Here is a 27,418-nt window from a genome sequence, read left to right on the forward strand (position 1 = left end):
TACTTTACAGATCTTTCTTTTGGAGGGGTAGCTATGTGAGAGAGATTTATACATGCCTCAGTAGCCAGCTTGTACCTTTCTACACTGAACATCAGGGTACTGCTGCCATGAGTGCAGATTACCAGGGACCCAGCTGCAGTGCATATAGCTCCCCTTGGGTGGGCACTACCACCCCACAGGAGTTGGAGTGGGATGGGAGGAGACAGGCAGCTGGGTCTTGACCTCATGCAATTCAGAAGCTGGGAAGTCCTCACCAGCCTTGTGGTTTAGATAAATTAGAGTATTTTAACTAGCAATATATCTTAGTTCTTCATTCTCTTGCAACCCTTAAACAGAGTATGAAAACTAAATCATTATACCATTTTACAAGGAAGAAGTGATGCTAACAGCCAAATTCAGCCCTTATGATGGAACTGCAGATACTTGAGATTATGGGCATAATCCCTGCAGAGCTCTTCAGTTGCTAATGATGAGAAAAAGGAATTTCCAGAGCATAAATTGCCTCATCTCTGACCCTCTCGGGGTGCCTACTGCTGTTACATGATTTTAACAGGAGCCATGATTGTATCAGCTGAGGTGACTTCATTAGGCAGAATGAAGCTGGGCCCTGTCCAAGACCAGCAGAAAGTCTGTGATGACACAGTGACACACTGATATGTACTCAGGTCTTCTGATTGGTAGGCCAAGCCTCCCCTCCATTATCCAGATTAGCCTGAGTAATTTTATTTATATCAAAATCTATTTGCAAATTCAACAATACCCTTTAAATACGGTCAACAACAAACATATATTTGAAATGGTAATCTAACCTAAATGTTTGATTCTCAAGGTGCATAAAAGTTACTGTTTAAATAATTTTAAAGGAAACTTGGAAAAATAAATATTAATTTGCCTTTTACTCTTAAGACATTGAACATGAAGCACTTTTAGCTGAATTACCTGGGTAGTGGTAAGGAGGCTCACAAAGAAGCACTACTCCAACACCTTCTCGCACTTTAACCTCATAACGTTCCTCAGGTGGAAAGGGATCCAGACCTAGTTTTAAGAAAGGAAGGGGAGAAGAATTAGGTTTTTCATGACAATAATTTTTTATTATTATTATTATTGTGTTTTGTTTTTTTTTTTTTCAGTCCTGTAGAGATTGATGTAGAAATACAATAGAGAGATACTTCTGGACCTCTAATGCCAGTTTTGCTTATTTGCCATTATCAAATCCATTTTTTTACAGTATTTTTGTCATCATAATTGAAAATGCCAGGAAAAAAGAAAAAAACAGTGGTGCAGATTGTATCCCTAGGAGTAGCCAGGCGAGTTACATTTGAAGAAGGAATCCCAGGAAGAGACAAGAAAAGGATTTTAGATTATTTTTCCATAGGTTTTTCCAAATGCAAGTTTAAATCTTTACTGTAACTTAAAATGGCTTCTCTGAAATGACCTGGCTGCCCTTTCTGACAACTCTAGCAGCCAAGGACTGGCAAGGAGTTAGCTCAGACACATCTTTAGTGCCAGAGGTTTGAGACAGAAGTGATTGACGTCCCAGGTGAAGCCTTAGCTGACTCTCTTTAAATCAACTTCCATGCAGCAGGGTAACCAGACTACTGTAAAAGAATGAAGAAACAAGTCTTTCATCATCCCCCAGACTGTGGGAGAGCACTAATGGTATCTGCAGAGATAAGACAACAGTTGCATGAGTAACATCAACTACATCAATAATTGCACTATGTTGCTGCTTTTCACTCTTATCCAATCTGAAATTAAATCATAAACCTTGAGGCACGAAATGTTTCTTGTGAGATTTCCCTATGTCACCAAGTACAGGAAGACTGTAGAGATCCTCACCGGAGCCCTGCTCTAAATGCTACTGTGGTGCAAACAACACCTCTGTAATAGCCAAGTGCACAGCCTCTGAATGAAATATTCTACCACAAAAATCATCTAAGCTAAAGTCATGCAGATTACTTCAGCTTTCTTCAATGGCAGGCAGCTATCCAGTTCTACTAAATTCCCAAGAGTGTCTCTGAGACCTAACTAAAACTTAAGTTTAAGCGCAGCCGGCCAGCAACAAAAAAGAAAAAATCAGGACTGAGCTACATACAAAAAGAGATTAAGTAGAAAACAGAGCCTATTCACTACTGTAAAATGCAATGGGTAGATCCATTATCAATTATCTAATATGTTATCTATTAATAATTAATTCCTTAACTTTGTAAAAACTGCTACATTTACTAAATATAATAAAGGTAAAGGAATGCTCACAGGGAAATCACAGTTGTCAGATCTGAATGGCTACTAAAATCTAGGAAGCAAATGTCACTATGCTTTGTCAAATGCCTGAAGAAAACTCTAGTGAAGTTATGCCAGTGTTCAGAGAAACACCTCTCCCAGCTTCTGAAACACTAATTTTTATTCTGCTCAAACAGACCAGAAGACAATACAGATGCTTCCACCGACTGACTAGATCTTGACTAGATCAATGCTTCAATGCTAGGCATTGTATTGGGACACTCAAAGGACTTGTGATTCTTATTTTAAAAAATGTTACCTCTGTCATAGTGCAATGGCATAAGTCAGTTCTTCACAACTATTTCCCAACTAATTTGGAATATTATTCTTTGATAAAAGAAAGGAGTAAGTATACCAGACTAACGCAGTAAGAATTAGCTATCTGACCAGACAAGTGTTGTAACTAAAGCCAACAAAGCTCTTCATCCAGATTGGAATACCTCTATTCATACAATATCTGCAGCAGTTTGAGTATATTCACATTCCAAATACCAGCACGGACCTTACTACACAACTACTTTCTATAAGCAAAATATTGACTGACCTCTCCTTAAAACATTAGTTTCCTTGTTGCAGACCTTTTGACCATCTTGTAAACTTGCCAGTATTACTGATTTCTGCTTTCTTTAAAATCTCTTGCAGGAATAGGAAAAAAATTAAAATTACAGTGATTAGCAACAAATGTGTTGCTAATTTGATACTGCATTGCATATGGGTGGTATAGGGTTTGATGTAAGGAAAACCTATCACTGCTTTAAAGGTTTTTTCGAAATTTTAAGTTTGCATTTAAAGTGTAGACATTTTGGTTATCGTGTTCTTGGACAAACTCTGAAACTTTGGGACAGCCACCACAACAATGTGTGCAACACTTTAAAAATATTGTAATAGGTTTGAAGGCACTGAATCTAAAAAGATCCAGTTCTACTAAAGACAGTATTCTCAGATTGATTTTATGAGAGAATGTGGATTTTGTTCCATAATTTCAGTGAGTTTGACAGTAAGACAAAAATACAGCTGGTCAAGACTTTTCTGAACTCTTCTAACTGGTTGTTAACATTTTTTAATCAGTTTATGCACAAGTAAAAGAACAAAAACTTCCACTAAAGATGGGTTCCACTATACTAATTTTAGCAACTCTGTATTCAGTTTTTTAGAGTGATTGTCAGAGGAAATGTTTTTTTTATAGGTGATCGTTAAAAAGAAGAAGGGAAGAAATACAATAGTGTAAAGATGAATGAAAGCAGCCTTTTTTTTAACAGGTATTTATCAGTTTCCAGCTATCTTTTCTCTTCTATTCCTTGCCTTATTGCTCTATTATCATTTACACTTTGAAACATTATATATTTGGGTTCTGTTCAGTATAAATGTTCAGCACGCTATCAACATTCAGCTCATGCAGTCAGTGAGCTGGTAGGCAGAACACACCTCAGATGGTTTTGATTGTACTTTTTTCATCTACTGTGTGTATTGGTTTAATTTTTTTTATCCTATTGGCTATTCAGGACTGACACCACTGAACCTGCTTTAGGTATAAATAAATATCCTGTAAACCGAATTTTAATGTTTTCTCCATTAAAAGGAAGTAACAACCTGGCTTTCAATTTTTTTTCTAGAAAATACACCGGATAAATACAGACTAAGACTGTATCAACTGTATCAACTATAATCCATCAGCTCATTACAGCCTCTGAATTTCCCTAGTATATGTGGCCCCACTGTCTTATAACTACTATTAGAAAGCAGAACTTCTCACTTCATGTCTGAACTTATACAGCAAGGAGGGAATTCTGCTCACAGAAGCTGGTGAAAGACAGGAGGGGCGCTAATCACTTAGTGTCAGGGAACCCAGAGCTTTGTGAACAGACTCCAGTCAGAATGGATTCCTTTTTTTAGATTCCTTTTTTTGCCCTCTGATGAAAACATATATCCAGGGAAAAAAGCGACTTAAGGTAAAGTAAAATAAAAATCCCAAACATGTCTTCAGTCAGTAAAATTTCACATTACTCTTCATTTAGCTCATCATTTTTTTACAGTGCACAGATTTGATGTATTTGTTGATGGTGCAGGCCTGTACATATGCATGCATTCACCAGACTTGCTCATGATTGTCAGAAGTTGACAGAAATGTCCCTCAGCAGGGATCTTCACTGTAGCCTAGGAGTCAGGGAACACGCTTTACTAGCAAGTGGCATGCCTTCCAGTTGTGTTTGCACTGCAGCAGCACCTCATCATCACATGCCCCCACGTGTCTTTCTTCTGTGACTATTTCCCCCCAGGTCCTACCATGATTTTAAAAGAGTCTGGACATTATTATCTGGAGATCTGGCTCCATGAGTCTCTTCAATTAGTAATTTAACAGTTACTCACTGGGAAGGATGTCAGGTCAACTGAATGCTATAGAATATAAAATGCTTACAAAATTACTACGGCACTTAAGATATTGGATTTTTTTACAAAGTAATACAGCTACAGCACACATTAGCAGAAGACAGTGCAGTTTAAACATTGGGTATTCCAAGCTAACCATAATTTTTCTACGTTTTGACGTAAACATTGGCTTACATCCAAAACTCAGAGTGGCTTCACTGCTTCTGACAGTTCCAAAGGTATTCGACACTACACAGACATATTTTCCAGCATCCCTTGATTTCTCTGGATTATTGATAACAAGTCTGCCTCCCACCATACTGTAGCGATCCTTTGTTAAATCAATATCCCGGTTGTTGAGTTTCCACCTATTAAAAAAGAAAAGCCAGATGTAAGATTTGGCCCAAAAAAGCAACCTGGTAAGAAATATGATGTGAAAAATAACTCATAAATTGTGATAAAACATACAGGAAGTTATTAATATACTTCTATATATGTTTAAAGCTTTTCTTCAGCAAAAGGCACAGATTTGAATTCCATAGGTCTTTTAAACATAAGAGTCTCACATCTGCCGTCTTGGAGATTTGATATAGGTTAAAACATGATTCCTAGCCAAGCTTTAAGAGATGTTTGAGCTGGCTGTCAATGAGCTAGCTAGTGATCAAACATGGGGATTTTAAACACATTCTCAAATAATTATCTAAGAGGGTTTTGTAAACCTGCTGCTAATGAAGATGTTTTGTAAAACCTAACATGCCAGTGAAGTCAGTGCAAAAACTGTGGCATGCTTAAGACCTACTTACTAGATTCAGAAAATTGCTGAACATTCTCCCCTTAATTATGGTAAAACCCCACAGCCACTTCACTGAATTACTGCAACTTCCACTTGAAGGACTAAAACAGAAACTGGTGGCCCAGATTTGGCCCTTATCGATTTCTAGTGATTTTAAGAAACTTAAAATACATGGAGTAGGAACCAGCACTCATTATTTATATTTACATTTATATCTATTACTGTGTCCACAAGGGGGAGTCTATAATCTTCTTAGAGAGGAACTGCACATTTCCTAAACACGAATAGGAAAGATGCAACTTAAATACATTTAAAAATCCTAAGATTAGTTCAGCATAAATAATTTTTTTTCCTAAGGTTAAGACAGGCATAAGTATTTAACAATGAGAGCGCGCACCCTATGTGTTCCTGCACTATTGAAGATGTACCGAAATATACAGAATTTTCATTTGGAAGTGGAACTTGGAGTTGTCAGAGAAAGAAACAATAGTAAGAGTGGCATGAACAAAAAAGATAAAGTCTAATGAAATGGCAGGATCTTTAAGATGCAGCAAATAGCATTTTGGTCTTATAGAATTTTAGAAGGATCAATTCAGTCCTATGAGACACATCTGTGTTACAAATAATAAATCCTCTGTTTAGAAACACCTAGGAATAAGTGTCCTGAGGACAGCTTATGCTGCAATGAAAAACAGCAGGAAGGACTTATTTACTTCTGAGACAGGAAAATTTTGGCTCAATAACTGTTAGAGGGCTAAGAAATTAAGATAATGTATTGAAGTATAGTAAAAATAATGATGTCAGGAAATAGGGAAAGTGGCCTTATTCTGTATTGCAATTATCTTCACATCAGCTACCAGTGCTAATTATCAGATCTGTTCCTAGAAAGAAAAGCTTGGAGGTGCGATGCAATCCTTTGAGAACGGCTTTACTAGTTCGAATTTTGCAGAGCCCACAACAGTTAAAGAAGAATGCCAAACTTTATGGAGAGTCTGTAATCACTCTATAGATGGTATGTTTACAATCTTGCAGACAGGAGATGGGGAAGTATATCAGAAGGGTACCAAATCTAAGCATATCTGATCTTTCCACACTTTTAGTCCTTTCCAAGCATGGTAAGAGCAAATAAGTGCAACAGCAAAATGTGATGTAGCAGGGATCATATTCAAAAGGGCTATTCACAGGAGTTCTGTATAGGTAGACAACCTGTTAGCATATTTTTAGAAAAGGCAATGAAGATTAAGCGGTTTTGATGGAAAAATACCGTAGTTGATCACAAAACTGTAACAGATTTAAAAGAATAGCTGGCAGACTCAACTGCTTTTTCTGTTCTAGAAACCAGAGTCTGGAAACACACATAAGTGAGTACTGGGGGCTGGTCATAGGATAATCTACTGAAATGGATCTCTTTTGTTGGCAAGAAATTGTGTCTGTCCTTAGTATAATTACAGCAGTTTTCTGCCTATGACCAGGTTGTAATTTAGTCACAGTCTTAATAGTGATAATCTTAAGTACATTTCTCTTCACATAATGAGCAGACAATGGCTGACAAACTTATATGGATATACAACAAAGCAGAATTGCCCTCTACAATAATATAATTATTGTGAAAGAGGTCATGTGTGGATCTCTATTAAAACTAGTTGAGATGCTTTTCAGAATAAAGTTTTTTATGTCTTCAGTAGCATAACTGATGCATTCTTGAGCACTGCTCTGCAACACAGATGCCAAAGCAATGTAGAATATGCAGCTTCAACAGCAAATCCTTTTCCTTTTTAGCAAAATAGGATAAAAAAAACCATTCTGAATCAAGAAGAACAAGGACTTAAACCTCAATCATCCCTAGCCTAAGATTGAAAGGTAGCCTCTTAATTATTTTTAAGGTAATTTTTTTTTAACATCCAGATCCGTATTTCTTTCAAAAGCTGAAAACATTTAACACAACAGGAATATACTGTTTTCAACACTGTCTAGACATTTTGGCAAATTGAAGCAAGGTTGAGTCTTAGAAATTGCAAATCTCCCCATTTTTCCTGCCTTGAAGACTTTGCACTGACCTTTTAAGCCAGTTAATCATTTAATAACACAATCTGAAACACTTGCTCAGTAAAATAAGCAAGACCTGAAAATCAAAACAATAGAGCTTACCTGTAAGTAGGAAAAGGAACTGCTCGAGCTCTGCAGTTCATTGAGACTTGTCCATCTGAAGATTCTTCTGGATAGATTGTATCGATAGGCTGCTCCTCAAAAACAGGTCCATAACCTTTGTTTCCTTCCTCTGAAAACAGAACAGAATTTCAAATTAATCACTTTTTAATTACGAGTCAAACTGAAGATGCATTAGCATCACACATTCCAGATTCAAAATGTGAAGGACAAATAGCAAGTTCCCCAAAGTCAAGTTCTATATTGCTTCAACAAAACTGGAGCAGTACAGATAACAGAAGTGCTGGCTGTCCTTCACTGACCTCTGCCTTCTGAGAACTAAAGTAACTCAAGCTATGTCCCTCTAATACTACCTTGTGTGCTTTTGCTGCCAAAATTAATTATTTGTCACTGTTTATGCCAAATGTGGAGATAATTATGAACTGAATATATGCCCTTTAGAAATGCAGTGAGACCAACTTATTCCACAGAGAACAACAAATTCTCATCAAACAGGTCCAGACCCAAAACAACTACCTATAGTTATTCCTGATCTTATAAGCTAATCATGTCCAATGATTTTATGTATTTAGCAAGAATCTTTATTGCATCAGACAAAAACCCCCGTATGTTGGATATTAAAGCTGAGAATTACATTGCTTCCAGACCACGCCTGTCCTTCCTTTCCACCTGACTACTCGAGGCATCCTTCAGTGAGTTCTGCAAACAAGATTCAGACCTTTCAACAACAGTGCTAAAATATATTAGGAACTCTGCAAAGGTCAAGAAAATCTCTTCTCAGCTGATGAGATCACAGATCCTGCATAAGAACCTTTCCCTCTGGAAGGTGGTTCTGTCATCCTTTCTCTAAGTGACACTTTGCAGCTGGGCAGTGTCATTTCCCTTCTGGCCTTTCCTGCAACACTGCTTGTGCTTGTCTGATTTCTCAGGTAGTTGCTAAAACTAAAGAGAGTGGAAATCTATTCAGTTCTTGCTTTCTGGATTAGTTTTCTTTCAGTTTAGTGATTTTTTTCCCTGATGAAGATCTTTGCCAGTTCAAAGGGTGGAATAGGAGCAGGGGTATAGTCTTCTACCTTTAGCGTGGCAAAAAGTTGTCTTATTAACTGAACCATTTGAAAGAACTACTACCTAAGTAAGACATATTAATCTGAAAGCCTTACAGATGTGCTACAGAATTATATTAGTACACCTTAATTAGTATTATGATCCTGTGAGGGATCATAATACAAAATATCCAACACATTCAGAGAAAAAGATACCAATAACGTGGTATGAAAATAACAATCACAAATTGTAAGAAGTTTAGCAATATTTTTGATAGCTAAATATTTAATAATGCCACTGTAAAGGAAATATATTATCAATGAAAAGATGGTAACAGTTTTAGTAAGGGATACCTACAAAACCTTCTGCTGGAAACACTAAAATCTTTAACTTCATCCTTAGAAATGGTGAAATAGTAATACTGTTTGCTTAAAGCAAATAATAACGAGACAGCATTGAACGTACTTATTTAAGTTCATTAAAGGCCTCTCATATTCTTTCAGGAACTCTATACATCACAAAATTTAAGCACATAAGGTGATCCAAACGAACAAGGTTACGCATAAGTGCAACGTTAAGCACATATTCAAGTTCTCTGCTGAAGAAGAATCAATTTTAAAAATTATGAACGGTGACATAACTATTGACAGCAAGTCACAGTGAAAAGTTTTCCAAAGGTCAATGTCAGAAAGAAACTAAACCAGGTGAAAAACCTCAAGATCCCATCACTCCCACTGTGTACCGATATAAAATTATCTTAATTAACAACTTCATTTTTTTAATTAGTCTTCTCCTTCTCTTCCTGTTCCTCTTTACTGTACACCTACCTATTTCCCTAGCAGCCAAAAGTTGATGCACTAGACAGTCATTTGGTGTCAGTACTGATCTACCTGACAGTGTTGTATGCAGTTACATATTTTCACAGGAGAGAGGGACAAAGATCTGTTGACACGGTGCATGGCTAGATTAACCTTGAATGCTGAGGGATGCTGAACATAAGAACCATGGATTCATTCATTATCAGTTTAACTAAGTTGTCAGGCTCTGTAGCAGCACTGCAAGCCTAGAAATCATTTCATATTTAGATCTTGTACTGTTTTCAATATGTCAGAGAAATGAGGACCTACTAGTATCTGAGAAGCTCATGCTCAGAAACTAGATGGTCTCGGAATGAACCAAAATATCTCTACCAGGCTCTCTGGAACATAAACAGGGCAATTCCACAATTCCACATTTCTGAGCACTGTGATTTTTTTTATGAATATCAGACACTCAGCAGTAGCATGAATTAGTCTCCTAAGATCCAAGGAGGAACATGACAGATAAGGTAAACTGGTATTAAGTATATTCATCCACTTCTTCTTTTACAAGAAAATTAGTATGTCTCCTTAGCAAATGTGAGTAATGCTGTATATTGTGATAAAAAGCTGTAAAATGTGTAGATTCTAACTCTCAGTTCACAACATGTACTTTTGAACCTACTGTTCTGGAAAAAGTCCAAGCCATAAATAATTTAAGGTTTGGGAGCTGGATCATTTTTTTACTTGTCTCAGTCATGTGGGAAAAATTGCACTGAGCATTCATGGGATGCTTTATGTGCTGAAGCAGCAAATGTATTCATGTCAAAAAAAGTCATGATATAGCATTTTGTGGTCTATAAAGAAGATTCCATCTTTGTGATGGAGAAGAGGTACCAGAGTATGTAATCAAGAGGCTGAAGGGACATCATTTTCCATGAACTAGTCAGCACTCAAACAGAAGAGGTAACCACTCAAGCCGTCCCACTTCGTATTATATGAAAGGTTTAGATTGTCTTTGAGAACACTGCCTCTACTTTTCTGGACTGAAAACAGCAGGAGAACTACTCCTATTTCCTATGTGCCAGTGAAGACCTTGAAGAACCGCCTAGTTAATGATGTTCTTTCTCCTTTACAGTGAGTTTCAAGTATAAAAAGCTCCAGCCCTTGGCAGAGCAAGTTTCTCCACTTATGTCTAATAATGACAGTTTGCTTGTCTTCTCATACTGCCAAGAGGAATGCCAGCTAATGCCAATTACTGTACTTGTAAACATACTCTCATTAGTCTATTAGATACATAAATAATTTAGGTGATTCCTCCTTAAAAACCTAAGTGTTATAACTTCAAAAGTGACTGAAGAGCCTAACAGGTTGATCTCATAGGAAAGACAAATTAGGGATGAAGCTGAAGTGCAGTAACCATTCTACAGAATCTCCCCCCACAAACCTTTCTAGTGCATATGAAACAAGAACAACATACTCAGAAATTCAGCATGCTGTCTAATTGCACCCTCATGTACTCATGGAAACAGCTACACTGTATTGAGAGGCTCTGCGTCTTATTGTCATTCTTGCTTTACCAGCTTTCACTGAAGTCTGAGTTCCTAATGATTTTTGGAAATAAGGCATTAGGCTGCCTAAAAATCAGAAGGGCTTTTTACGTTTTTAACCCTGGACTACTACCTCGTTTTGCACAATCCAGAAGAGTCACCAGAGTGACAAGCTGCCTTCTAAGGACTGATGTGACCCAAACTCAGGTACTGTCTGGCGCTGCACTATCAAATCCCAAAGTAAAAAGTGGAACTGTTTGAAGTGAAATAAATTATCAGAGGAACATTTTTCACTACTGATTCCTCTCATAGCCAAATGTAATCAACTATTCATTAAGCACAATAAAGTATAGGGTCTTTACAGCTTTTAATTAGTCTTTCGGAAGAACAAAATAGGTTGCAGCTGAAAAATAGTCTTAATTCTTTTGGTGCAAGATTATTATCCCAAGTGAAGATACACTTCAGTTCACTGAATTACATGGCAAGTAGCAGATGAAAGAAAAGTTTAAAATTCAGACTTAGCAACAGGACACGAATCTAATGGGGAGTCAAAGGTAACTTGGTAGAATGTTGGACAAATGTCAGGGGGAAGAGGAGAAAAGTCAAATATTCTTGGTAATAGGCATGAAATAACTTTTTTTGGCAGTGGACTGACAATCATTGACATGTTCGCTAGGGAATGACTTGCTACTCTCGTTTGCCTTCCACTACTCAAAGTGCACTCTGAAAAGCAATCCTTATTATAACTGTCTGTTCTATCAGTAAATGAAAGACCAAACTATTTACAGCTTTTTCACCAGTTTATATCTGCAAGACTACATTTCAAGTAATAATTTACCTGGAAAATAAATCTGCTCCTGCCACATTGCAGAAGATGATCTTCTGCCTAAACTTCTGATGCACTGATTGATGTAATACTTGCTTCCCTTCAGTAAAGTAAGTGCACATTCCCCACTGATGGGAAATGGCCAGTCATTGCAACAATTCTCAACTTCTGCCTCTGATTACCACGAAACAGAACTGGATAAAAATTCAAGGTGTTTACTCCAAAGCAAACTCCAAATTTCTAAAAAATCCATGTATTTCAGTTTGGGATTTTTTTTTAGAATTTTCTGCAGCAGGAAAAAGATCCATTTGAAAACAGATAAAACCAGCTTATAGAGTTTCCGAATGCCTGTCACCACTTCAGGCCCAAGTCTGAATATCTCAAGCCAGTGCAGCTTCAGGTCCCTAGATCCTTGTTTCCCCAATAATTCTAGCTGTTAAATTCTGAAAGCTCTCGATGTTCAATCAAATTGGTGAATTCTGAACACTTTCAGGTTTTTTGGCTGGTATCTTTGAACTTGGGGAAGACCACAGGGTGAGACATCTCAAAAGACATTGTATCTGGAAGCTATCAGTTTCCTCAGTCCAGAGCAGTTAATATAAAAGGTCTGTTTAGGAACTATGGGTTGCAAAAACCTTGACTACAGAGTCACCAATCAGTTTGCCAAAGACAACTTACACGGTAGAACTACCTAGAACTGTGGGTCCAGCACCACAGAAGGCAAAGTGAGCCAAATACACTTCTAGAGAAACACTGTGATTTGTTAAAAAGTGCTAAAGAAACTTTTTAAATATTCTGCTTTCAACATCTGTTCCCAGCCAACTTGTCTCTTCACTCGGGGGCTTGGTGTGTCATATTATTTAAATGGAAACTCGTGATCTTTACTCAAAAACCATCCCTGATTCACACATTCTCCATTACTCTTGACATTGCCAGCATTCCCCTTGATAGTATCATGTGTGAAAGAATACCTCCTAGAACTTGACCTGATCACTCTACTTTGTGCTCCTTCTTTCTCTATACTATCCATCTTTCACTTTTTAACTATCCTGTGAACACTTCCAAGCAACCCCTTATATCTCATCTTGGTTACTGCCGCTACATATTTTCTGGATACCATGACATTTTCATTGCCAAGAGACACATTCAAAAGAAAATTTGCTCAGTCTAACTGCCAGCAGTACTAGCACCCATTTGAAACAAGAAACCCTCCAGCAAGAATCAAGTGGGGCTGAGCAAAGACTGCAACACCAGATTTATATAATCTAGATGTGTACCATAAACCCTACGTGACAGAAGCAGACTTCCTCTCCACTGAAATGGATAGAGCAGGTCCAAGAGAAGAGTGTGTGCTCCACTCAGCCTTGCAGTAATACACTGAAGTAACAAACTTCCTCTGATGGTATAAGATTACGAATCTTCCACACTGGGGAATAGTGCCATACCTTTAGAGGTGGTCACAGGCCATAACTTTGGCTTTTGATGAAAAATGCAACCAAGTATTTATTCCACACCAGAAGATAAATTAAGAAATTTCCTTGAACGGTAACAGCACAATTAGAACCTGCCCCTGTTCAAAACCCTTCCCATCAACGGCTCCTACTGTTCTTTTGGGAACCTAACAGAGCCAGGAACAGTCAAGTGAGAGATCAAACAAATGTTGCTATGACAGTATCAGTGCGTACTCAAACTGCATGCAATATCATCACAGCCCTCTTTGTTCTTCCTATGTCACATACTCGTGACCCTCACAGCACGAAACCTTCCCACATCACTCTGAAGGCACCTGCCAGGAGGTACATTCTGGTGCCAGGGTTTTTGGCTTCTAAGCACAACTGCAATGTGCAGGATACACAATAACATTAATCATTTGGCCCTGCATGTTAAGAAATTAACTGAACATTTGTTCTTCAGCGATTGACTCAATTCTTTGATGCATCAGTGTCCAGCACTTGCTTGGCTACTGCAGCTGATTGTTTTGTTTGATGTCAACAAGTCCAGAGCAAAATCACATCTTAACATTACTGATAGCAGTTGACAGGCTTTTTTTTTTTTTTTTACTTTCAGGAAAAGCCAATTGCTGAATTAAAGTCTGAGTTTAAGGTTTTAATTTTGGTGCTATCAGCAAGCCTCATATCTTAACAAAGGAAAAAACCCCTTGAAACTCACAATAAATACATTGTGAAGCTACTGACTTTTATTAGGCATCAGAAAATCCTCCACTGAACTCAGATATGGAGTAAAGAACAACATGCAAAACCTTCATAGAATAGTGTTCCCACAAAACCATAAAGCATTCCTGTGAGCTATACAGTAATTTCTTAATGGCAATGAGCTTACACCACAGTATTATTCAGATTTTTTGACTCAATAATAAACAATATGGTCTCATGCTAGTGAAACTGAGGCAATGCCTGAAATGGTATGCCGGATTAAGTAAGCCTATGACCCTCAAAAGTAGGGAAGGATCTAAAGCCTACCTTGAAAACAACCAAAATACTAGTATACAATATTTGCACTTTCAAATATTGGTCAATATTTCGTGTATGTTCTGGTTATGCTGGCAGTACAATTCATCACAGTTAACTAAAAATCAGCATTCATTGAAATTGGCATGGAAATCTGAAAAAAGTTTTACAAATCTCAAAGTTGTTTGAAACAGCTGGAACAGAAACTAGATTTTAATCCTGAATTTCACCTTTCCAAAGTCCTCTTTCTATTTCTTAAAATGGAACTAAAATTTCAGCTGCAAACATCTCTCTAATTTTAGATGTTAGAAACATGACTCCAGAATGTTTTAATATTTATGGCCCCATCTCTATTTATGAAACATTTTAAAATTTGTAATTAAAAATTAAAATCAGAATATGGAGAATTACCCCACTGTATTACGAAAACTACCACTACATTGGGCTGGTAAAAATTTGTGAATTTTAGAAAGGGTCTATATTATAGAATTTTGTGTTTAGTGCCTCTTCTTATGGGAATGTTTCTGTTGTTCTATGCATGTTGATCATCTGTGAGCAACAGATAGTTGATACAATTTTTATAATCTAGAAAAATATTTAATTCCATATACTAAATTAGAACAGAAAAGAACAGATTTGAAGTCCAGATCTGTCTTTTTATAAACTTTTTATTACGGCATCCATTCTAATAAGTATGCTTTCTTCCAGTTTCATCTTTCACATTCAGTAATTCATTGTATCTGCACAAATAAATTAAAGCCATACAAACAGTCTAACTGACCTTGAAACACATAAAACTAAGAAGAGTTAGTTTAATGAATTAAAACAGGAGGTCATCTTACCTGCTAGAGAGATGACAAAAGAGGGTGTAATAAGATGATAGATGAAGAACCAAACAGTTATCTTCTGTTCAGCCATTATCTCAGAAGGAACTGTCCACTGCAATACCATCATTCAGAGAGCTAAAAATATCTGTTACAGAGAAAGAAGAAAGTGAATAATTCTGACATAAGGCTTTATCTCGTATCACATTTGACCTGTCAGATTACGTATCTAAACTGAATACTTAAAAGTTAATTTAGGATACAGTCTTTTGAATAATAAATGCATTATCAAATTTGCTGGATCAAATTAATTATTTCTATTATTCAGAGTGCACAGTTTCAGATGTTCCAGTGATAGTAATATGCTAAATGTTAAAACTGAACATCCTTTTTCACACTCATTTTCCAGATTCTATCCTCCTTCATCCAAATAAATACTACATTACAATTCATGATTTCAAAGTCTGTAAAAAGAAGTCTACAGTGAAACTGAAGTAATCTCTTTCAGAATTCATGTGTTTTGTCTAGTATATAATTATTTTAAACCTTTAATATATAATTAATGATCCTCTGGAAGGGCAGTATTAATTTTTTTGAGTTTTCTTTTAAATGCTGCATATAAGCATTATTGCAATATTGTATTCAAAATTTTCTCTTTTCCCTATGGGACAAACTCTGCCTGTATATATAATAAAACCAAGTTAAAAAATCATGCAGCTTCTTTTGAATATTATAAGATTTTAGAAATAATTTTTCAGAATATTTCTGTAAGATTTTTTACTTCTTTCAATCAGAATAATCTGCTTGCCTTTTGTTTCTTGATGGTGACTATTATCTATTTCTTTAGGGCAACGTGTCATCATGTTTGCAGCATACAATTCTCTGTTTTGTTTAATGGATTTCTTGACATGAATATATAAATGCATCCTTTACATCCATCACATCTTGTTCTTACTTCTTGATTTGTTCTGCTGTAGCACTGGTTAAGAACTTCACTGACAGAATTCTGTATCTCAGGCACATGCCAATATCATCCATTCCTCTAGGTATATTAATTTTGTTACTATTTAATTATAAATTACAATTATACATATTTAAACACCCTCCAGTTACATGCATCCTGGGACATGGTCCCCGCTAAAAAAAAGACATGCAGATGTGGCAGCGACACGGTTCAGTGGTGGACTCGGGCAGCACTGGGGTAGCGGTTGGACCTGATGATCATAAGAGGTCTTTTCAACCTAAATGATTCTAATATGGCATTGTCACTTTTTGCAAGGTGTAATCTCAACGGTACTGCTTTCCAGCCTCCCATGGCAAGTACGGTTCTGACAGTGGCTTCTACCTTTTACTGTGACTCTTGCTCTTTTCATGTCAAAATTTTTACTAAATTGTTCTGTTTTTCCAAAATCCCAATGTCTTAGATCTAGTTTCAAAACTGCCCTCTTTCCCACCTCCAACCCCAAGAAAGGGGCAGTTTTGAATTATAAAGCACAAGCACAAACACATCTTACTCCCAAAGTACGCTTGGGATATTGCTGCCCTGATTACAGAGAGCCTCTGGTCTAAGCTGCTGCCAGACATGCCTGCCACAGTGCCTGCGTCTCACGTCTCTCCTTGAGGTAGCTAGGAACATGACTTGGCCACTGGGCCCTTACTCTTGTCCCCTCTTTCTCACAATATTGCTAAGATATTCATTTGAACATTCCTCAAACAGTGAACTTTCCTTAGAAGAGTGTTTCATGGTGTTTTGATAAAATATAGTGTAGGAAAATGGCAAGAAATATCACAAGATAATTGTTTCGCTCAGAAATTACAGGAGCTGTTGCATGTCACATTTCTTCCTTTTTTTTTTTTTTTCAGCATATTAAATCCTTAACAAAAAGTTCAAAACTATTAGTTGCCATGACCCTAAGATCATGGCTGTTACATAAAAACTGTGCTCAGCAAAACACAGACAAGAGTTAAACAGTGAACCCCAGAACTAAGATTTATTTAGAAATATTCCCTGGAAAAAGGCTCTTGCATCATCAACAAATGGATATGCTTACTGTAGCTAGATCCAAGGGGAAGAATTTACCAAACATCTTTACCTTCCCACTTCTAGTGGCACTAAAGTTTCTTCAGACTTTGTCACACAAAGCATATTCACAACTATTTCAGGCATCTACTTTAAATGACCAAGGTATGTCTTTTCCAGAAGACAGTGCTAGGGTAGATCAAGAAATGGCTTCGTACTCTTTTCCAGCAGCCATACCCTGGCTATCACATCCTTGTGATATGACACTGTAACATTTATTTCCAAGTGACATGAGTAAAACTGCATAGTTATGCTGAAATAATGCACATAGTTAAACAGCAATGAAACTGAACTTTGTTGGGAACAACAGTAATTACACAGCAGCTCATGGTGATGATAACTGTGTTCAAATGTATAGATAGACTGTTAAGAGAACTGTATTCTCTGACATTACAGTCATAGGTGGAAGGTCCCTCCTCCCTCTGTTTTGCAGAATTCAGGTTCAATTTTGGAAAGTAAAAATGTCCTCTAGCTCTCAAAAAATCCCTTTCTGCTGGCTCAGAAAAAAGAGGGTTTGAACAACGGTTCCAATTACAGTAAATAAAAATTGTGTCAGTAAATGCTATAAATACCTCATTTTATTCAGATATGAAAATATCTACCCTGCCAGGATTTAAATGCTTTCCCTGCTCTCACTTGTTTTGGCTGAGTGATTTCTGTATATATAGCACAGCCATCCCTCCTGATTCATCTCAGCTTGGGGGTGAGAAGTGAGGCTGTTTCACATCGCTCTGCTGAATTTTGGCAGAACTGCCTGCTATGAAATGAGACAGCATGCAGGTTATTGTCTGTATGTGTGAGGTGGTATGGCTGTATATGATGCTAGCACCCAGCTGGCCAAGGAGGAGTCCAGGCATATCTGAGGTAGCAGCACTGGTGCTGGAGGCAGCACCGTGGGCTGCATTGCCCAGGCAGCACTACCTACTGACTCTTGCTTTACAGCTCTCTACTCTTTTTCTTTGCAGAGTGAGAAGGATATTGCTGCCTAAGGAAAAATCATTCCTGAATAATGATTCAGTCATCAGTATGATTCAATTTTCTCCCCTGTAAAAACAGAGTGACTACATACCTAGACATACTCCTTTTAGTCTGCACGTTATACTACCCTTTTTTCAAAACAAAGCACCATAATTTCAGCAAACAAGTAAGACTTTAAAAATATGTAATAAAATGAACAAGCATTTAACTGCAACTGTGTAATGTTTAATTACTATGTAATATGCATTAACACATTTAGGTCCCTTTTGACTGTTCAGTTTCCCAAAAGAGTCAGTCACCTCTACGGAGCCTCTGCCTTGTTAGATCCAAAAAAACAACTTCTAGTGAGCTATCTGGAGTGCAATCCTCCCAAAGGAAGTGGGAAAAAACTGGGGCAATGACTGCTGAATAAGAAGCACATTCAGTTTTGCACACAGGGACCTGCCAGAATGCTTCTGGAGGCTTGCAGCGTCTCGTAATGCTTCATTAGGATGAGAGGTGTTCCCAGGACACAAGGATAGACCTGCCTCTCTATACTAGCCAATTGTAAGGATTCTTTAATCTCTCTAAATGTACCTTAGGAAAATGTCTACATTTGCTGTCATATTGTGTGTGGCTTTCTTCAGGTTTTCAGTGCACTTCAGCATTCATTAAGGAGAAAAAGACAGCTATTTTACAGCTATGAAAACAGATAGTGTTTCCATCACTTCTCTGCTAAATCCAAACATGTTGATGACATCGTGGTTTTGCAAGGACATAAAGTATTTACACATTTAGATATTTAGACACAAAAAGAAATTACAAACAGCAGGCAATAAAAGTCAGCTGAATAGAGACTGTAAAATCAAAGGCAGTGCAAACAGGCTACATAACCTGCCAGATTTGAAATCAAGGGACAGGGACAGACAAGGTAAAGCAGAGCAACACTGGGGAATGTTGAAGGGGTGAAGAGGAGACAAAGAAATAGATCTCAACATTATAGAGGGGAGGAATGTCATGTGGGACTTGTAAGTGATGTGGGGAAGGATGGAAACAATAAACCAACCCAGAAGGGCAGTCAGAAAGAAAGGCAAAGAGGGAAAGCAAAAGAGATGTAGGTAGATAAAGGAGCACAAGAATTAGCAGTTTCTTCTGTCAGTAAATCTAAACGTCTACCCTGGCAAGATCTTCCCTGAACCTCCCTTGCCGAGGCTTTCAGAGTGATTACTGTGTCTGCCCCCGACATCCACTCAGGGCTCCTCTCAGGAGCCCCTAGGGCTGAACAGGAAAAGAGGGAGCGGAGGAAGGTGTTTAAGAGCTCTGGCATGGTACACTTAGCTAGGAGAGATAAATCAAGATGCTTGTTATGATTTTCACTTCCTGGCATATTATGATAATTATAGATATTCAAGATTTAGAATTGGTAAAGATTCCATCCAGATTAGACTATAAATAGATGCAACAATCTAGAAGAAATCTGCGGTTCTCTACCCTTTTTCAAAACATGAATATATATAATTGCAACAATTCACTAGTAAATTAACACAGTGACAAGTTATAATCAAAGACTTTTAGGAGTAACACAATACTTCAGCCTAATTAGTGTTTTGTATTTGTTTTACTTCACACTCTTTTAGAGATTTTTGTAAGCATCCAGTTGTTTGTTAACTTTATTTTCTTGCCAGAGCTGGCATTTTTGCTATGATAAGTAACCCCTCATAAATCTTATTAGTTGTTCAGTACTTAGAATTATTAAGAAACTTTTGAATTTAAAAAAGTAATTATGTACATTGCATATTATTTATTGTATCACCCTTTGTCCTTTTCTACTATTTTGGTCTTTGCAATCTAATGTTGTGATCAATCAACAAGTTTTGGCATTCTAGGTTGAACTCTGCCATTAAAAAGGGCGCTATATCTTATTCAAAAGTCTGGCTTCTCAGTCATCACCCACAACCCCTTTACTTGAAGCCAATATTTTAGACACTGGAATTTACTAGCTTTCTTTATTACTGGAAAAGTGATGACAGTCAAGTTCCTCGACACTGCACAGATTAATCTTGTTTCAGTTCTCTGAGACTGCTGTAAGTAAAGTTCCAAGCCAGTCCTGCTCTTACAGCACTGCTGCGTCTACAGAAAATTTTAGATGTTAGCTGGCTCTCTCTTACATGTCCAAAAGTGACTTTAGTTCCCCTCATAAAGGCTTGCAGAAACACTTCATTTCCTTGTGATTTCTAGAACTAAAATTTTTGATTTTGACAGATTTGTTCAAGCAGAAATGGAATTTCAAATCCACTGCCCACAATACTGTCCACTGGCCCAAATAGTCTATCACCAACAGTCGTGCTTCTAACATTTTCCACTTCATTCTATAAAGAATATAGCTACTCTCCCCACTTCACATGAATGAAATCCAGCTAAGAAGCACATCAATTTGATAGCCCATATATAAGATACTCTTTTTGAACAGAATTTACAATTTCAAGGACAATGGGCAATAACATAGCAAAGAAACATGAAGATGGAGCAAAGTGCAGTCTAATTTCTCCCCTGCCAATTATTCACTTTTTTCCTACTGCTTGTAGGTGTTAAACAAATAAAAAAAACCTCAAACCCAGAATCAGTTCATTAATACATTTAAACAGGTTAAATTAATAAGTGATTTTACCACTACTGGGCAATTCAACCTGCTCTGTAATTTTACTTAAAAACATTAACTAGGACACACAAAAAACCAGTATCTTGGAGGTGATGAGGAATTTAATTCCATCTGGAATTAAATCTGGACAAGGATGTCAAGGAAAACAAGAAGGGTTTCTTCAAATATTAACAAAATGGAAACAAAGGACGATGTGGGCCCATTCCTAAATGTAAGGGGGGGGGGCCCTGGTAACAAGAGGACACTCTGAGATAGCTGGTGGACACCACGATGACACTGCTCACAAACATCTTTGAAAGGTCGTGGTGATCTGGAGAGGTGCCTGAGGAATGGAAGAAGGCAGATGTCTCCCTGGTCTTCAAAAGGGCAAGAAGGAGGCCCCACGGAACCAGTCAGATTCACCTCAATCTCTGGAAAAGTGGTAGAGCACCTCATTCTGGAGGTCATCTCTATCCACACGGATGACAAGAAGGTGATCAGGAGTAGTCAGCATGGATTCACTAAAGGTAAATCATGCTTGACCAATCTGATTGCCTTCTACAATGAAATAATTACCTGGATGGATGAGGGGAGAGCAGTGAGTATTGTCTACCTTGACTTCAGCAAGGCTTTCAACACTGTCTTGCACAATATCCTCCTAGGCAAAGTCAGAAAGTACAGACCGGATGAGTGGATGGTGAGGTGGATTGAGAACTGGCTAAACAGCAGATCTCAGATGGTTGCAATCAGTGGCGCAGGCTCTAGCTGGAGGCTTGTCATGGATGGTGTCCCCCAAGGTTCAATACCGGGCCCAGTATTGTTTAACTATTCAAGAGCCATCTGGATGTAATTCTGTTCCGCATGCTCCAGGATGACCCTGCTTGAGCAGGGACGTTGGACCAGAAAATCCATTGTGGTTCCTTCCAACCTTACCTATTATGTGAACCTGTGAGGACTCCAGGGTTACTACAGGGCTTGGTCAAAGTTTCAGTAGGTAACCTTAACTTTGGAGTGCTGTGAAAAAACTTCTGTTCATTTACAAATATTTGTAAATTTATTCTTTGCACCCTCTTTTGCACTTTAACCCTCATGTCGATGAGGAGAGAGACTTAAAAGATCTAACACCCTGGTGAAGCGATGATCCACAACATAGTCTGGCTAAGTTACCTATTTTTCCCCTCCTTGCCTCCTTCTTTGGAAGTTGTGACTTCTCTCCAAGAATCAAGCACCAAAAAGACAATAAATTCCTTCGCTAGACATGCCTTTTGCACTTGAAAGAAATAGTGCCTATTCTACAAAGCCAGAAAATATAGCACCTATAACAAAAGACAAAACCATCAAATATATTTGCAGAAGATTGTTATGTGAAACAGCAGGTACCAGGGATATCAATGGGCAACCTAACTGTTAGATGTTTGCTTTCTGTGGCAATTTTGTAATGCACCCTTTTTTCAAGTAGGACAACACGCTGGTAGTTCATCGCACTGTGAATTTAACTCTCCTATGCCTTTATACTTACACATCAAAGAATTCAGACCTCAGGAATCAGCAACTTCTTCAGTCCATTGCTCAGTAGGCACTTTGGTTTTTTTGTTTGGCAATTAAGAAGTCATATGGGACTTTTCTTGCCTGCTATATTATGCTTCCCATTTTCACTATTTCACTCTCTTTTGTGTTTCTGTTATTTTTTCCTCCCAGATAGTTCATGCATTTAATAAGATGTCTTATTTCTTTTATTTGCAACCACAGATTCATTATGAATTAACATTAATTCTCTTCCCTACAAGGGTTTTACAGCAGTCACACACCTATCTCATCTTGCAGTTAATTAACAACTCTGCAATGAAGAGTCATTTGGTAATGCTATCAAAAACACATTTTTTTAGGAAAAATAGGCATCTTCTAATTTGTGGTAAGCTCAACAAGCTCAGCTTTACTATTAATTATTAATACAGTTTAGTTACTTTTCTTAAGTCACTGAACTGCAAAATAAGTTTTGTTTTGAAATACCTTCAGATCATGAAGTGTTGTTCAGTGGTATTTAAATACTGTCTTTAATCATCATGTCAGCAGCAAAGGGTCAGGCAGCCAGTGCTCCAGGTCTCTTTTCACACCATTTGCTCTATCAGCAACTGGTTGTTCTTCTTCAAATGTAATAAATAAGAAGTAATAAATAAGCAGTTACTGCCATAACTCACAGGCATTACTCAGTTTTCTGAAAGCATGTTGTAAGACTTTGCTGTATTACCTGGTAAAATATTTCAGCAAACAAAAATCAATAAACCTCCTGCCATGTACTGAGCATCACACAGAACAGCACCCTACTCTGTTTCTACACATACAAGTAGCTTCTGCTTGTGTCTTAAAGCTGAAGGAGTTTCACTTTAAGATAATCAAACACACCCAAGTGTCTAAAACAAGCATGAAAAAAAATCAGCCATAAATACGAATACACATCCACTATTGAAACTGGGCATCCTTTCATAACAACGCCGATTTTTAGGTTACTTCGTCCAACAGCTTTGAAGGGACAAAATCCATTAACTTCTCCAGTAAAATTAAGTGTATATTTGCTATTATCTTTTGGAGCTTTAAATTTTTTTAAAGTTTGTAAAAGAAAAAGACTACTCAGAACATCATCTTGGAATTAATTTTGAAAAAAGGTCCATTTATAAGAAAAAAATCATTTTATATTTCAGAAAAAGGAAATGAGACTGTATGAAAATCTTTATCATGTTCTTGGCATTTTCTATCTGATTTTCACATTTTCTTGAACTCAGTAATACCTTGTTATTCATCAGTAAATGAAGACCTGGGAATGAATTGTGTATGCAATAAGTTGACAACAGATGTATTTATATACATGAAAATTTAACAGTTTATCTATATAATCTGTAAGTCTGGATAGCCTATAACTTACTTCCTATTGTACAGCCAAAGACAAGCTCAGTGGGAGATTTCATCTTCAAACTGCATGTTTCCTAGCAACCCTCTTTAAATCAGACTAGCTTTTTTTAAATTTACATCAATCACTTGGAACTGTTGAGAATGCTTAAAAACATCTCTTTCATCCTGTGAATAAACAGTTCAAATCAGACTAGCAGCTGCAAAAAGGAGAAAAAAGGAAAATCAACTAAATGTTTACTAGAATTCACTGGTGGATTTGGGAATAAGACATTATTTGTGGCTTTTGGTTTTAAGCTTATAGATTTCAGAATAGCTATTGGTGAGACACACCGGCATTTTATATAGGTTTCATTTCAAAGATCCTCTGTATTTTAAAGACTGCTTTTCAAGGATACTCAAACCATGACAGAGGTAGACTTAGTTGTATTCTGAAGATTTTAAAAGACAAATGATGGTTTCATTGTATTGTTTTCATTATACACAACCAAAGTATTGTTTCTGTAGTCTTCAGATTTTCGGGGCGGGGGGGGGAGAAAAACAACCATTTCTTTGGAAAGTTTAGTTTCTTGCCTGCTAATTGTCCATTGATACTTTTCATACATATGTTCTCTATCAACCCCAGTAGAGATTCAGAAGCACACAGCATCTACAGAAATCTCTCTTAACTTAGTCAGCAAAGGGGGACACAAGGACGTGTACCACCAGAACAGCATTCAGATAAACCCCTGTGCCAAAACCACAACGCGGGACAGACACAAGCAATCACATTTTCCCATGTTACTAAGAAAGAATATTGATCTCATGATTGTACTTAAATTAAATCAAGGTGCATTAAGGAGGAAAATAGGTGGGAAGATGGACAGGTAAAGGGGACAAGAGGGCCTGGTTGCAAATTGTGAGTGTGCGGTCTGATCTGGTCTTGTCTGGTCTGATCACCAAAATGTTCTGTTTTCTTATTAAATTCCATCTCTGATTAATTTCCTGGCTGAAGGAGTCCCTATTCTGTGTGCATATGTGTGTATGGAGGTGCAAATGCCACCACTAGGATGAGACCATGAGCCCACAGGGAAGCTGTGGAAGCTGCCGTAGGTATGTATGGTGTAGGTGCAGAGCATGTGCCAGCAGCCTAGGACTAGCCAGCAGTAAGAGGCTTGGGAGCAGGTACTGGTGCCGCTGTTGGCAGCAGCTGGGACACCTGGGGATCCAGGGCCAGGTCTGGGCAGGCTAAGGGCCTAAGGTCAGCTCCAGCAGGGGTCCACACTTAAGTATCCACACGTGCTTTCCACTAACAGGCTTTCATCCCGACCAGCTTGACAGGATGAGGTTGTTGGGGCTGCTCCTGTTTGTGACTGCTGTGGCTGGCTTGGCTGCTGATGTAGGTGGCCAGCCATTAACAGATGTGAGCATGAACTGTGGGAGCTGCTGAGCATCACTGCAGGCACAAGTGAGCTGAAGGCTCACCTCTCCCAGGCAACCAGGTCTGGCAATCCCCAACAAAAACAATCCAAAAAATTCAGTGAAATGCATCTGATGCTGAATTCCTACAATGATGTGCAGTGTTAGCTCCATGAGTGTGTGTTTTATTTTTGAAAATGCCAGTATTTTATCTCTGTAATACAATAATGTCTGTACAGAAAGTAAAGTATGAGAATTATATTACAAAATCTATGACTAATCAGTTTAATGATTGAATCCAGAGAACTATTTAAGATCACTTATAAGCACTTAACAGGTTTATAAATAAAACCAAAAGACAGAATCGCTTGATTTTATACATCCAAAACATTCTGTTTTCTTTTCATGCTTAAATATCAAGGAGAAAATAAATAAATAAAAAACCAAACAGGTATTTGAGAGCCAAAGGCCTGATCTACTGAAGCACCTGCAGATATTTAACTATAGAAAGAACACATACAGCAAAATCACAGCAGAAACTCACTAATTTGCAGAAATGAAGCCTAGAAAACTGCATTTTAGGGATCTTGTTCCAAGTTTCACATTTTCATGTCAAAAGATACATTCTGGTACGTAGATAAATACAGCTTAGGCAAGTCAGCCACAAAAACAGACATTTGCCTTTAGTTATCAAAGTTGCATTAGTAACTCCATCCTAATAGACTAAGTTCAAATGTTAAAAATATTTTAGTTGATAACTATTCTGTTGAACATAACATATGACTGCATTCTTTCACAGATGCTATTTTATTATGGCAATGAGCCAAGAAATCAAAATAACCTTCTCATTTAGAAAGCATTGATTGCAAAGCAATGCCGTAGTAACATCTTGCAGCAACTCCACATTCTTCCAAGCAATGGAACAGAGACCCCACAGACTCTGTTAAACAACTGCCTACAGGTCCTGTATTTACTGCATTTCTGATACAGACCCAAAGCAGTCACACCAAGGAACTCATTGTCTCTAACACGGGTGCTTTCCCGGTTTAGGAGCTCTTGACAAAAAAGGTATAATGAAAACTGCAGTAAATTACATCTGAAAAAGATAATAATTTCAAAACAGGGTACCTGTTTTAATACCTCTAATGTGAAAGTATGACATTTAGTATGTAGTAGTGTTGGGGTTCTGTGCTTACTACTCCTGCTTTTCAACACTAAAGAGAGTTCAAACATACAATGTTCATATGAGTCTTTGCTTAGTAAAACTTAGACAGATTGTGAAAATGTACTAAAATGTATTAATTTCCTCTAATATGTCCTAAAGTTTTTGTCTTTGGGGAAAGAGAAATACGTCCTAATTCTTGATTTTAAACTTCTGGATAAAATAATAGAATTATTATTATTTTATTTTTTAATTTTATTAGGTTTATTTGAGGGTTATATATGACCAAAAGTATTCAATAAACAAGGCTCCTCATTTAAATTGTACTGTTAAGTACTCACACAGTATTAACTCTTCTGATTTTTCATTGTCTGGTACTACAATTGAAGGGCAATATACTCATTACCTAAGAAAAGGGAAAGAACATCATGACCTGCAGATATTGTTCGACCCAGTAAAAGCCAAGTAATCAGCACATATTATAATATCTAAGGTGACATGCTAGTGCATCTACAAGTTAGAAGCATGCACACATTAATGTCTTTCAAGAAAATCAATTATAGATGCTTTAATCTATTAACTTTTACACATACTTTCTATCATGCCTTCCTTTGTCCTTCTTTCTTGACCTTTTCCCCAAAGTGCTCAACCTTTCTTAATTAAAATAATTTAACTGGAGAGGCATGTAAGGTACTTTTCACGTTCAATTTATTGGGAAAAAAAATTTGATAAAATTACACCCTTGATTTACAGCTGAAATGACAAGAGAAGAACAGACAAAATGTTACTCACAGTAACCAATATCAGAAATTGAAATAGCATCACTATCTTCATTGGCATCTCTGTGCTTTTATACAGATGGAGATACAAGCATGTGTTAGTACATTTAAAAAGGCAATGTGATGTATAACAATATTTGTAGCTACCAAAAACTCCCATATATCACATTCTGTGGTCTGCTAGTGCATCTGTCAAATGAATAATTATGGCAACACAAATTTGGTCATCTAATCTTTCTATTTCTCAAAATGTTACAAATAAATCACGTTTTAAATGTACAACATTTTTTCTGCAACATTCTGAGAACTTTGGGGGGGTCTCCTTTTGATAAGAAAATCTTATAATTTGCATTACAGGACCAACAATATGAGAAAAAAAAAT

At 37.3% G+C, this 27,418-nt stretch overlaps 1 protein-coding gene across 1 annotated transcript in view; it reads right to left on the reverse strand.

Moving 5' to 3' along the window:
- The window catches only part of CNTN1 (contactin 1), a 233,072-nt gene that overhangs the window by 68,261 nt on the left and 137,393 nt on the right, over nt 1–27,418 (reverse strand). Inside the window, exons 3-6 of the mRNA XM_027710925.2 lie at nt 15,137–15,266; nt 7,592–7,721; nt 4,846–5,018; nt 940–1,035 (exon numbers count right to left, since the gene is read on the reverse strand). Coding sequence (XP_027566726.1) covers nt 940–1,035; nt 4,846–5,018; nt 7,592–7,721; nt 15,137–15,248 — 511 coding nt within the window. The 5' untranslated portion in view covers nt 15,249–15,266. The remainder of the gene's footprint in view (nt 1–939; nt 1,036–4,845; nt 5,019–7,591; nt 7,722–15,136; nt 15,267–27,418) is intronic.

Source organism: Pipra filicauda, unplaced genomic scaffold (genome assembly GCF_003945595.2).
Source record: "Pipra filicauda isolate LSUMZ 115617 unplaced genomic scaffold, ASM394559v2 scaffold40_size4127951_pilon, whole genome shotgun sequence".
Taxonomy (NCBI): Eukaryota; Metazoa; Chordata; class Aves; order Passeriformes; family Pipridae; genus Pipra; species Pipra filicauda.